General features: G+C 51.3%; 1 protein-coding gene across 1 annotated transcript in view; it reads right to left on the bottom strand.

Annotated features, from left to right (window-relative positions):
- Positions 1–240: 240 nt before the first annotated feature.
- LOC101439599 (presenilin-associated rhomboid-like protein, mitochondrial) overlaps positions 241–13,215 on the bottom strand; it is a 56,219-nt gene continuing 43,244 nt past the window's right edge. Inside the window, exons 10-11 of the mRNA XM_058295422.2 lie at positions 3,333–3,450; positions 241–2,929 (exon numbers count right to left, since the gene is read on the bottom strand). Coding sequence (XP_058151405.1) covers positions 2,849–2,929; positions 3,333–3,450 — 199 coding nt within the window. The 3' untranslated portion in view covers positions 241–2,848. The remainder of the gene's footprint in view (positions 2,930–3,332; positions 3,451–13,215) is intronic.

Here is a 13,215-nt window from a genome sequence, read left to right on the forward strand (position 1 = left end):
CACCCAGCAGGCCCTGGATGATTTCCCAAAAGCTGCTTTTGGAGTTTGTCCTAAAGGCCTGCAATACCTGCACCGTGGAGACTGGGCGGTGGGACCTGAGTGTGAATGACTGCGAATTGCCCCAGCTGAGGAGGGACCTTGGGCCTTCTCACTGAGCCTGCAGGGTGCACCCCACATGGCTGATGAAGGCCATTGTTCACAGCTGCTTCAGTTACGGAATAATTAACATTGAGCACTTGCTTTAGGCTGAAATTAGCTAACAGACTGAACTGCTTTTTATTTTTAAAAACTTTTCTCTTTATAGAATACAAAAATACTGTACATAAACTAAAGCAAATATAGGAAAGTGTAAAAAAAATTACTTTCCACTTAATAGTCAATGCATTTCTTTATGTATATTTCATAGATGAGTGAGATAGATACGGGGTAGAACCACAGGGCTGAGACTTGTATCAGTTACTTCTTCGGGCCGCTTCAGTATACACTGCTGGGCTTTACTAAGACCTAGGGTGAGTTTCTTCCTCAGAACCCAGCTCTCCTAATTAATGAAGCCTAGTAAGGAAGGTGCCAGGGCTTCAGGTGTTTGTGCAGAGTTGCACAGGCAACATTTTCACCAGAAAGGAACATGGGCATGAGGAATGTTTTCCAGAGTCAGGCCTGTTTTTGGCAGTGGCTGCCTCACCACCCGGCCAGCACGGCTAGGCAGGGGCAGGCCTATTCGTGCAGGCTGACCGGTCCTTGAAGGCAAAGGAAGGAACGGACTTGGCAGCCAGGCTCTGGAGAGGCAGAGCAGCCAGCTGTGCGGTGTGACAGCAAGTCAGAATCGTTAGTGGCATCAGATGAACCTAAACTACAGATGGGAATAGAACTGGGGGCGGGGGTGCTTAGGCAGGAACAGTTAGATCAGCTGTTTTCTCGGCTATTTACTCTGCCAGGCGCTGTACCAAGCACCCTGTACATATCATTCTCTTAGCAAACCAGTAGGTAGGTGGTATTATCCTAACTTTACAAATGAGGAGACGGAACCTCAAATTACTGTAGCTAGTGAGTGGAGAAGCCAGGATTTGAGCCCAAGATTAGCTTCAAAGACTGTCCTTTTGCCCTGGGCTCCTGGATGAAGGAAGGGGGAGAGGCAGGGGACAGGGGAGCGGGAGCGGTGGGTTCCATGAAACTACAGAGCAACGCCAGGGGCGCTCTGCAGCCCAAGGTCCTCCAAATTGGGAGCGATACTGGCTGGCAGTAGCCACAGTACCCGGACGTCCTTACTATTGACAGGCAGGATAAAGGCAGAATTATAACGGCTCTGGTGTTTATAATTAATTTAAAGAAAGCAAATTGAAAACAGTATATTTGTGCATTTTAGTAAAATCGGAGATTGTACAGTTAATCTATTCATTTCCCAGCGAATGCTTAGCAGTCTCTTCAAAACAACATGCAAACCAGTGAAGCCTGAAATAATAGAATCTTTGTATAAGCATGTGTGGTTTTGGTTTTCTCTCTAAAATGATTCTCTTAGTGCATTTCCTTTGCTGGAATGAAGGGAAGGGCTGTGCCTGCCAGAGATAGCACCTCTGAGGAGCCTGTGTCTCTTTGCAGCCTAAACTGGGAACACCTGGCCCCACCCCACGCCTGCAGGGCTTCTGCGGTCTGAACGCCAACCCCTCCTGCTTGCAGCAGAAGCTCAGGGGGAGATAAAGAGCCCTTTGTTTCCTTACCAAAAAAAAAAAAAAGTCCTGAGCTTGTGCCTCTAATCTTGAGGAAGGAACATAAGCTTTGTCAGATGCCTGAAGGGCTAGTGCACAAGAAAGGACCAGGCTTGTTCCATGGCTGGGATTTATGGAGAAAGAGCTGTCCCCTCAGGAGGTAGTGAGCTCCGTGTCACTGTGAGAGCAAAGCAGGGGTGAGGCTGTCAGGCTTGCTTTAGATGACAGTCTTCAGAGACGGGCTAATGCCACCTTGGGGAAAAAACTTCGAGTTCTTCACCAGTGTGTATGGTAGCTCCCTTCTCGTCATCCAGATGTTAGGGGAAAAAAACAAATTAGTAATGAAATGGAGCTAAAACTTTAGGAACCTACCACAAGGTAATTGTCATTCGTTCATTTGATGGTTCAAGCACTCATCTCAAGAGATGTTAAGAACCATCTTGGCCATAGTGAAATTAGGTCTTTGACATTGAAGTGATTTCTGCCTCTCGGACACTTTCTTCCTGGTTACTCAGCATCACTGTGAGTCACACGAAGGTTATCACGTAAGATTCTACAGCTTGGCCGTATGGAGCCATTTATAAGAATATCCCAGAGCATCACCTTGGATTACCATAGATTATAAAATTAATGCAAGTGTCATGCATCTTGGAAAAACAACTGAGAGTGCACATTACTGGTTCTTTCAAGGACGTGATAATGCCCATATACTTCAGCCCCCACGGACTAATTCTAGTTCAAAGTAGAATTGATCCTCAAGTACTGAGGGTGGCATCATGTTCTTCAGATTTAAAAACCGCAGGGTTGCCAAAAGGGACCACCGAAAAGTAATCTGAAGCCTTCCACAAAATTCACGAAGATGGCTGAGGCGCAGAGTTGAGCTGGGGTCGTTTCTGTGCCTCATCTGCTCTGGACGAGGCCTGGCAGCCTCGAGAGGAGTCTTGCGGTGAGCTGCGGGGCGTTCCCCACAGCGACGAGGGAGAGCCCCTGCCTTCTGACAGCACGAGGACTGTGCCGCGAAATCGGCCCAGGCCCCTGGTGGCCTGAAGAAAGCCCGCGCCTGCCGGCCGTGGGTGTGGCTGCACCCTGGCACTCTGCTCTCCGCCGCCAACGTTGCTGCCGCCCTCCTGAGCACAGGCAGTCAGTCACACGTTGAGGATCCGAGGAGCTGAAGCCTGAAAGATGGCTGAGGGGTTAGGTGTGAACTTCTTCCTCACCTCTGGGACCTGTAAAATGAAATGTGGCCATGTATCAGCAGGCCTCTTCCTCAGCTTTCCCCTTCCCCAGCTCCTGTGCTTCTCTTTGCCCTCCAAGAACTGAGACTAATCTGAAGGGTCAGTGTGAAAACTTAACCATAACGGGCAGGGGCACTGCATTAGAAGGTAAAATATGGCACACGGTCTCCATTCTCCTCCCTGGAGCCTCTGCGTGGAATCCAGAGGCTGGGCAGTCCTCACCTCCCTTCCGTCTTGCCCCTCTCACATAAATGCTCAGGTATTTGGAAGAGCTTGTTGCTAGCACCCAGTGGTCACCAAAATTTGACTCCCAGTCCCTAATCTGGAAAACTGGGCTATGCTCCCACATCCCCTGCCGCCCAGCCCTCGCGCGGCAGCAGCGGCGTCAGGTGACCTGGAAGCCGGCCCCAGGACTGCGGTCCCAGCTGGAGGTGTGCGTTGTGATGATGGCAGCCGGTTTCACCTTTGTGGATCTCGAGGGCTTCACTCCGGTCCAGGCCTGGAATTCTTGTCTGAAACAGAAAACAGCCACAGCCTTGCACAGGGTCAGCCATCTCTTTCCTGACTTCTCGGGGCCCCCTGCTCTGTGCCCCGTGCTCGGAATGTCCCAGCCGCCTCCACTGCTGAACTCCTGCCTCAGCTCCCCTGGTCCTTTAGCCCCATTATGGAGTCATAACTGGCAAAGGAGACACTCCCCTGCATCAGGTCCAGTTCTAGGAGAAAGCAGGTCTGTAGCTGACCTTTCACCCCCGTGGCCTCCACTGTGAAATCCGCCCTCCCTTGCCAGCAGCTTCAGAGGCTCCACCCGGGCACTGACTTCCACCTGTCCTTGGCCCCAGCCCCTAGGGGAGGAGAGGCAGACGCCATCACTCCCCAAGTTACAGATGAGGAAAGGCTCCTGTGCCGGGAGTTTGGTGCAGAACTTGGCACCTGCGTCTTAGCCAACAAACACGGTGCTCGACGGAGACAAGGCCCGTCCCAGCCTCTGTGGGGCGCTCTGTGTCTCCAGGCCCCCATGAATTCTCTCAGAGCTGCCTGTCCAGAGGTCAGGTTGCTTCAAGGGACCCACAACCAGTGAAGGTCAGTGGCCTCCGGCCCAGCTCCCTGCTGGTCATTTCTATCTAGGGGAGGCACAGCTGCAAAGGCCCTAGGCCCGGGAGCTCTGATACCACTGGCAAGGAATAAAAACACTCAGTACTATGCTGTTTTATGCTGTTTTAATGTTAAAAGCACTTTCATTTCTGTATAATTTGTCTTATTAACTCCCGCAAAAAAAAAAAAGGGAGTGAACCGTGACCATCTCAGACCAAAACTGAAAGATGGCCTGGCGTTTGCATGGCTCGGCTCTGGGAAGAGCAGGGGCAGGATGACTCCCCCGAGGGATAGGACAGCTGGCATGGCTTAACTCATCCCCAAGGAGTCACTTTCTCTTGAACAAAAGACCCATTTATTTTAATTCTATCAGCTTCTCTGCTAAATGATGAGCTCAGGGAAGCAGAGACCCCTCTGTCCCCAGGAGCACCAGGTGGAGGTAATGTTCTGTGGAAAACTGGCCAGCTGTCCAGGGGCAGCACCCACATGTGGGCTGGGAGCCCTCTTGCCCCATCCCACCCACAGCCCATGTTGAACCTGCCTCACTGGGTTTCAGACCCTGAGTTCAAAATTGCCTCTTGTTCTCCTGGGCAGCAGCACAGCGGGCAGGGAGCCAGCTGGGCCACAGCCTTAGCAGAGAATTTCTGCTGCTGAGGCTGTGAGATTCCAAAGACCAGCTGCCCAAGCCATCTGCTGCTCTGTTTCTCCAGGGCAAGCAGGTGCCCCCCGGGCACTGCCCTTCTGTCTCCCAACCCTCTCTCATGCCAGAGCTGAGCCTCAGGTCTGGCTGCCTGATCCTGCCGGCCTGGAGTGGCTGCGGGGGGCCCAGAGCAGTGGCTAGAACAATCTCCACGCTGCAGGAGGGCGCTCAGAGGAGCCCCCCGGGGTAGGGGCGGGTCCTGAAGCCTGGGTCAGAGGGGGCTGCAGAGGAAACAAATGGAGAGGAGCGCACCAAGAGAACCAGCAGGACCTGGTGACTGCCCAGGAGAGGAGGAAGGCAGGGTCAGAGAAGACTGCCAGCCTAATGGCTCGGGCCAAGGAGATCATTTAAAAAGACAGGACCAACTGCATCCACTGTGTGCCTCCGCCCACAGTGGTCCAAGCACAGTGCACGATCGTCCACCTCACCTGATGGAGACCAGAGGCCAAAAAAGGCAGGACCTGCTCAGGTGGGAGGGGGAGGTTGGTGCCTAGAGGTCTATGGGTAGCCATTGGGGAACCTGGGTCAGGAGTGGCGACATCCATTTTGATATCTCTGGGTTCCCTGAGTCAGTTATTTTGTTTTTTGAGTTTAAGAGTTCACGTTGATAATGTGCATCTTGCAAGAAGATGGCAAGATGGGGACTGCTTGTGCCAGCCCCAGAGCTGGGAGGTAGAGGGTCCCAGCTGGTGTGGCGCCAGGGGTGCCAAGTTCAGCAGTGAGCCTGTGTCTCACTCCAAAGTGCGGGCACAGCCAAGCTTCTGCTGTGCCAGCTTTACAGACGAGGAACATTTACATACCCGGACGTGAGCCCCAGCTTCTAGCTAGCTGCGCATGCTCTGCCATCACAGCAGGACACGGTTAAAAATGCCAAGTGATTAGGAGGAGGCCAGCGGTCAAAGGGGCGATATCCTGTGGAAGTACAAACTGTGTCTCTGAAGCTAGACAAACTTGGGTCCCACTCCCTGCTCTGCAGCTGGGATTTGCAGGAACTTGCACCAGTCACTGCGGTTCCTCCTCTGTTAAACGGGGAGAATGATGACTGAACCAATTCTAGGGGGGTATGTGAGGCCTTGGGGAGATAATCCACGGAAGGGCCTGAGCCTGGTGCATGCTAAGCAGAGAAAAAACTAGTACCTTTAGTATCACCAAGACTGGGAGGGCTTGGCAGGACGTTCAGACCTGCCACCTGCTCAATACGGGTGAGGGATTGCTGCTAAAAGCCCATCCTGCCTTTGCTTGGGCCTCCCCTCTGATGAGGGGCTCACAACACACGGGGCTGCTCCCTCCATGGGCAAGTAGTTCTAATTATTAGAAAGCACTTCCGCTCCTGGCCTGACGTGATCAGGCCTTATCCAGGTGCTCCTCACGCCACCACTCGGCCCTTTGAAGCTGGCTGCAGACCTAGGTCCTCTGGCGCGGGAAGGCTGCTTTTCCAGACCTGACACTGTTCTGGCCCCTCCAGCTGGTTCGGGGCCCCATGGTCCCACCCTCATCAGGAGCACATGGCCCGCACCTGGCTCGGGCTGAGGTCAGTGGTCAACACGAGACCCACCCCGCTACAGCACCCGCCCGCCCCCCGGGGTCAGATTCCTCTAAAAGGGCAAACCTAAGAAGCAACTTCTGGGGAGACCAATGTTCTACACGTCCTGACAATGGTGGTGTTACCCTGGTGTGTACACTGGCCAAAAGCCATCCATCCATCTGTATGTACACTTCAAATGGGTGGATTTCACTGTGTGGAAACTATACCTCATTGCAGTTGATTTTAAAAAACAAAAATAACAAAATTGGGAGTAAGTTCCTACCTTTTCACTCCTTAATTCCACAGGTAGGAATTTATCCCAAAGATATGAAAACATGACCAAATACTTAGCTACATGGATGCTCATCACATACCTTTTTCCTTTTTTTAAAAAAAGGGAAATGGTTGTAGCTCAAGCAGTTGGGTGCCCACCTACTACATGGGAAGTCCCAGGTTGGGTTCCCAGTGCCTCCTAAAGAAAATGAGCAAGACAGAGAGCCGGGAAGCGGATTTGACTCAACTGATAGAGCGTTTGCCTACCATATGGAGGGTCCAGGGTTCAAATCCCGGGCCTCCTGACCCGCGTGGTGAGTTGGCCCATGTGCAGCACTGATGCGCGCAAGGAGTGCCGTGCCATGCAGGGGTGCCCCCCTGCGTAGGAAAGCCCCATGTGCAAGGAATGCGCCCCGCAAGGAGAGCCGCCCTGTGCAAAAGAAGTGCAGCCTGATCAGGAGTGGTGCCGCACACACGGGGAGCTGATGCAGCAAGATGACGCAATAAAAAGAGAGACAGATTCCTGGTACCGCTGACAAGAATACAAGCAGACACAGAAGAACACACAGCAAATGGACACAGAGAGTAGACAACGGGGGGGAGGGAAGGAATAAATAAAAAATAAAATCTTTAAAAAAAAAAACTGATGCGATGGGCTGGCACAGCAAGCTGATGCAAGAAGACAATGCAATGAGATGACACAATGAGGAAACACAATGAGAGACACAACGAGCAGGGAATGGAGGTAGCTGTCTCCCATATGGGATGGTCCCAGGTTTGGTTCCTAGAGCCTCCTAAGAAGACAGGCACATGATGAGCAGACAGCCAGTGCAAACAAGGGGTGGGGGGAAGGTGGGGAGTAAATAAAATCTTACTTTTAAAATAAAAGTGATACTTGTACATGTTTTTTTTTTTAAAGCTAACAGTTCAAAAGAGTGAGAGGTCATTTGGCCTCTCTTCCACCCCTGGCAGCATCCACTGACCCTTCCCCAGTTCCTCTCCTCGGAGGTTACCATTTTCTCACATATTCATAGATATTCTGTGCTTATTTGAGCACATATGCATATATTAATATCCCTTTTAAAAACACAAATGTAGCATTTTATGCCTGCTGTTCTGCAGCTGGCCTTTCTGACACACAGCTTTTGAAGATCTCCGCTATCAGTACATGGAGAACTTGGCAGCACCCCATCCGTGGGTTTGTTCTAACCAGTGCCCTGCAGCAGTGAGGACTGAGACTGTCCATCTTCTGCTGTACAATGTTGCAGTGCAGGGATATATATCCCTCACCCCACCCCACACTCAGGGTATCTGTAGGAAAAATTCCTAGAAGTCAAATAGCTGGATCAAAGCAATCGCCCCAAATTAGAAATATCCTAAATATTCAGTGATAAGCAGATAAACTATGCATACTCATAGGATAAAATACTGCACATCTCTTAAAATTCATGTTGTATAAAAAGTCTAGTAATATGCACAGGCATCTACGATAGGTGAAAAAAAAACTATCTACAGTAAGAATTAATCATGTAAGAGCATATATAAATGGATAGGCATTCAAAAGCATGTTTAAAAAATCATGCTAAGGATTAGAAAGAAACACCAGTTTAGGAATAGGATTAAGGGGATATTTACTTTCTGTAATTTCCAGTTTTTCGACAGTGAATATATATCACTTTTGCAATAAAAAGAAAGGAGAAGGTCCTCGGTAGTCCAGGTGCAGAGCTGAGGAGCAAGGAAGGCCAAGTCAACAAGCCTCAGTCACTCCGTGGGGTCGCCAGGGGTTGCCCCCCACAAACCGCCCCAGAGAGGGTGCTGAACAGAGAGGGCTCGGGTTGACCTGTGCGCACCCCTCTATAGCTAGGACCGCGGGTGTAAAGGGAGGCAGAGTTCAACTGGGTGGAGACAGGCCATCCTGACCGGGCTGCCCCAGGGGCGCCGAGTGAGGCACTGAGCCCCGGTCCCTCCTTGGCCGGCGGGGGCCTGGCAGGGCGCCGCCTGCAGTGCCCGCGGAGCAACAGCAGTGACCTCTGCGGCCGCCTGCAGCTCCGCAAGTCGTGTGGGAGGGGGCTTCGGGCTCCTCTTCAGTTTCCCCACCCACCCGCCGCCCTCTCGGCTCCGTGCCTCAGTTTCCTTCGACCAGAGAGTCCGGACGTGAGGCGTTCTCCGCCCCCCAGCTCAGTACCTGTACGAGGTGGTCGCTGCTGCAGCCGCGTCCGCGTCGCCGACGGGGAGCACGTAGACCCCCCTGCCACTAGGCGTGGAGGGCGCGGGGGGTTTGTCCCTGCGGCCGCCGGCCCCCGCCCCGCGCCCCTGGGGCGCATCTCTGGGCCCCGCGGGTGCCGTGCACACGCCGAAGTCGCGCTGGTACTGAGTGAGAGGCACGTCCCGGCCGGGGTCCCGGGCACCTGCGGGGCCCGGGCCCCTGCGCGAGGCGGTGCCGCCCGGGCCCGGCCCCTCGTTCTCGAGGTCGGAGTAGCTGTGCAGGGTCAGCGGCACGGCCACGTCGGAGCGGTCCAGCTGGTTCCAGCGCCGCGCCAGGCAGCACAGGCGGCTGATGCAGGGCCACGCCATGCCGCCCCGCGCCCGCCCGCTCGCCCGCCCGGCTCCCGCGGCTCTCGCCGCTCGGGCCGCGCCTCCCCCGCCCCGCGCCCGCGTCCCCGTCCCCGCCCTCGCTCCCCTCCCGCGCCGCCGCAGCGCCGCCCCCCCGGCCTGGGGGTGGGGATCCCGGGAACCCCGGAACCCGGGGATCGAGGACAAACAGGCCCGCGGACCCCGGCGCACAGCCGGAGCGGAGCGCGCGGGTCAGAGCAGAGCAGCAGCGGGGACCGGGAAAGGCCGAGGTCGCCAGGGGCTACGTGGAACCACTCAGAGTTATTTACAAACGTCCAAGTGGAAGAATGTTTCGTAATTCAATTAGAAATTTAATCCAAGTTTTCATAATTTCATTACTTTATAAATTTTATTTTAAATTTTAATCTCAAGTTTGAATCCAAAGGTTAATTTAAAAAAATATTTCTTTAAAAAGTTTGACTGGATTCAAAATCCATTCACCAGAAATTTCAAGATTAACATTTATCAAAGGCAAGAGCTCTGAAGTATGTAACTTCAATTATTTTTTATTTTAAAAATGTACTGAAGTATATTATTCATACATGAACGTACATAAACAGTGTGTATAGTAAAAGTTGGGAATGCACAAAACAAGCATGTGTATGATCACACAGGGCTCCCACACATCACCCACCACCAGCTGGATCTGGCTTTGCAAAGGTGGAAGGCTCAGATGCACATTCCTTCTTGAAGGCCACCAGCCAGCTGGGGCGTAGGCAGTCAGGACGCTGGGAGGGTCTTTCCTGGGTCTCCCCACAGACCCCTGGCTGTACTTGGGGGAGTCTGCGGGCACCCAGAGGGGAGTGCAGCGATGAGGGCATCCCAGGGAAGTCTTGGGGCCATGTTTCCCAGAGAACACGTGTTTGCATCATCAGCCTGAGAGTCTCTGTTTCCCTTTAAGATTCTGGTCTAAGAATGTGACCATCAATCCAATTTTCATGAAGAATTGGCATTAGTTTTTTAAATGCTCTACTTCTTTCCCTGAGATCTAAAACCCCTACTTTGAAAGGATTGCCACAAAGGTTTTAAATTTATAAAGCTGAAAAAAGCTTAGCCACTATGCTATATCAAGTTCCTTTCTCCCTGTCCATTCATGTTTTATTGTAGCGCTAAGTTTAGGTAACGGTCCAGGCTAAAGATCAGTCTCTTTAATGCGGAACAGGGTATCAGAAACAACTCCCTGGCCACACTCAAAAGGCTTCTTGGATATCTCACACATGCCCTCAGTGTGCGCTGCAGGCCAATTACTAAAACCACTATTGAAACAGCATTAATTATCCAGAGCTACATCCTACGGCTATACTTGGATGGTATCCCGTCTGCCCCTCAGAGCAGAGGACTGCAGTACAGCCCTCGCCAGGCAGAATACAGATTCATCTCTCTAACCACTGCCTTAGTGCGAAGTCACAGCAGAATGCAGAGCCGTGTCAAAACCACTGTCCTGAAGTGGCAGCAGCTCCACTGAGCAGGCCACACCATAAGGGACAGGCTGCCAGAGAGGAGCCAGGTCCTGTGAAGGCACTGACAGGTTACACACCAGCTCTTCAGGACCAGGGTGAGCTGCCACTGTGACCTCTAATGCGTGCCAGGGCTCTGGGTAGGCCACCGTGGAAGATAAAGTTTGGCAACTGAAATATTCCCTCCTGCAGCAAGAGAGAGCAACTCTTCTTGTTTCTATTTTTTCACTCAACAAACAATAGCTAAAGCATACTTACTATGTGCTGGGTATAATGATGCATGCCTTCCAGGGGTTAGCAGTGTAGTAGGTGACAGACATGTAAACAATTGTTTTAAAACAGGATGCCGGGAAGCAGCTGTGTCTCAAACAGTTGCGCTCCCGTTTACCATATGGAGGACCCAGGGTTCGATCCCCAGGACCTCCTGGTAAAAAAAAACAAAAACAAAACAAGGCTTCCTAGATCTGTATGGAGAGAGTACAGGCCCCCTGCACAGAAAGTGACCCACCAAAAAGACAATGATGCAGTCAAATTAAAAAACAACAATGAAACAGGACGCCAGGAACAGCAGAGAGAGGGAGAGGGAAGGCTAGACCTGCCGCTGGACTCAGGTGGGATGCAGGTGTAAGGGACATGGGTTCAGCCAAAGGCCGGCCCACCGAGGGCCTTGGCTGCCACGCAGAGGAGAGTCCGTTTTTTATAGAGGCCAGGAAATGATGGTTTTTAGCACACTGATGACCATATGGAGAAGTATAGGGAAGTTTTTGAGACCAGCTGGGAAAAGCCTTACCAGGTTAGAGATGAGGAACTGAACTGAGAGTGGAGAGAAGGGACTGAGTTCGACAAACAAGAGATGAGAGAGGGAGATGTAGAATGGCACCCAGGTTTCTGGCTTCAGCGAATGATGTCCCTCCTTAAGCCAGGAGTGACACATCCAGGGAGCCTGTGCAGGGTAGTCCCAGCAGCTGGGTCCACGCAGGGCAGTGGACAAGTGTACTGAATTTGAGTACAGAGATACTCAGTGGGTCTGGAGCTCAGGAGTCACTCACGTAAGTAAATGAAACCACAGGAAGAGAGACCACTGAAGTGTGTGGATAGTGAGACAGGACAGCAGCTAAGAGGGGATTCCTGGAGAGCCCCACACTTAGGAGGCCAGTGGAGGAGGTGACGCAGTCCAAGGCACACGAGCCAGGAGCAAGCAGGGTCCTGAAAAGTCAGAATCTTGAGGTGGTAGTGAGCACGTTTTAACCGTAGCAGGGAGGCCAAGAAGAGAGGTTAAAAATACCCTACTAAATTGGGCAATTAGGACAGTGGTGACATTTGCCAAAGCCAGAGGCAGCAAAGCTTGTGCTATCAGTGCTGTGCTTTGACTATCCCAAGCCAACTGGGAAAACAGAACTTGGCTGTCCAAAGGCTTCAGGGACTTGACCTTCCTGCTTTAATTGTCTCAAGCAGGGAGAAAAGAGAGAGGTCTTCCTTGCCTATTTTCCTGGACTGCCCATGGCAAAACATGCATTTAATATGGGATTCTACTATGGAATGTCCATGCGAACTCATCCCCATTCCATCTCTGAAAAATACATCTTTTATCTCATAGGGTTAACATAACAACACATTCAGATGTCAGAGCAAAGCACTGTGACCCTGGGCAGTCACACCCCCTGTCCCCAGCCCTGTTTCTTTACTGGCAAAGTGAGAAAGTGAGGGCTGGGTTAAGATTCGCCTATTCTATTACAATAGAATTCTCTGACTGGTAGGAATAACCAGTACTGCACAGCAGAGAAAAGTTGATGCCAGTGAAAAAGGGTAAGAACTGCCAAATGCTGGACAACTGCTACGTGCTCAGCATTCTGTTCTCGACATCCTTGTGTGGTGGGCATGATTACATCTCCTCTCATAAGCCTGGCCCTCAGGCAGTGGTCATGATACGCATCCAGCACCACACAACTCGGGGTGGAAGCACTAGGACCTCACCCACAGCCTGTGCAACTCTAGAGACTGCACACCCTCCCCACCCGTGTCACCTGTAGCCCAGCACAGGGGGGCGGGGAGGGGTCAGAGTAAGCCAAAGCTGACACGTCTATGCCTTTACTACACTCCAATGCAAGGGTGCAAGATTCTGTATATGTACTTTATATAGAATCTTAACACATATTAAGAATATGTATTTTAGGCCCATCAAAAGACGTAAAACTCTCCCTATAAGTTCTTTGCAGAAAAAATTTTAAATTCTCAAACTGCATTTCCTAGAAATAATTCTCAATCATGATGGCAACAAGAGGTTTTCACTGCAATAAAGCCATAAGAATGACTACTGTCTGTTATTTCCATAAGATACTCCAGTTAGAATGTACACTTTCAAACATCAGAATGCAACAGGCTCAGATTCAAGTTTGAATTTATCTGAGTCACTTCCTTCTACCCTTAATTAGTTACTATTTTAACCTAGAAAGCAAAACCTAAAAACAGTTTTTTGTATATGTCACTCACTGCCAAAAAACATTACCTTTCTTGGGAAAAGGAAAAAAAAAAGTTCCTGTAGCTGTTATTTCAAATTATGCCAGAAGGAGGGTATGCTTTTAATTGTCAATTAACCAAGGAAAGGGAGAGGTGAGTA

Source organism: Dasypus novemcinctus, chromosome 4 (genome assembly GCF_030445035.2).
Source record: "Dasypus novemcinctus isolate mDasNov1 chromosome 4, mDasNov1.1.hap2, whole genome shotgun sequence".
NCBI classification, from domain to species: domain Eukaryota; kingdom Metazoa; phylum Chordata; class Mammalia; order Cingulata; family Dasypodidae; genus Dasypus; species Dasypus novemcinctus.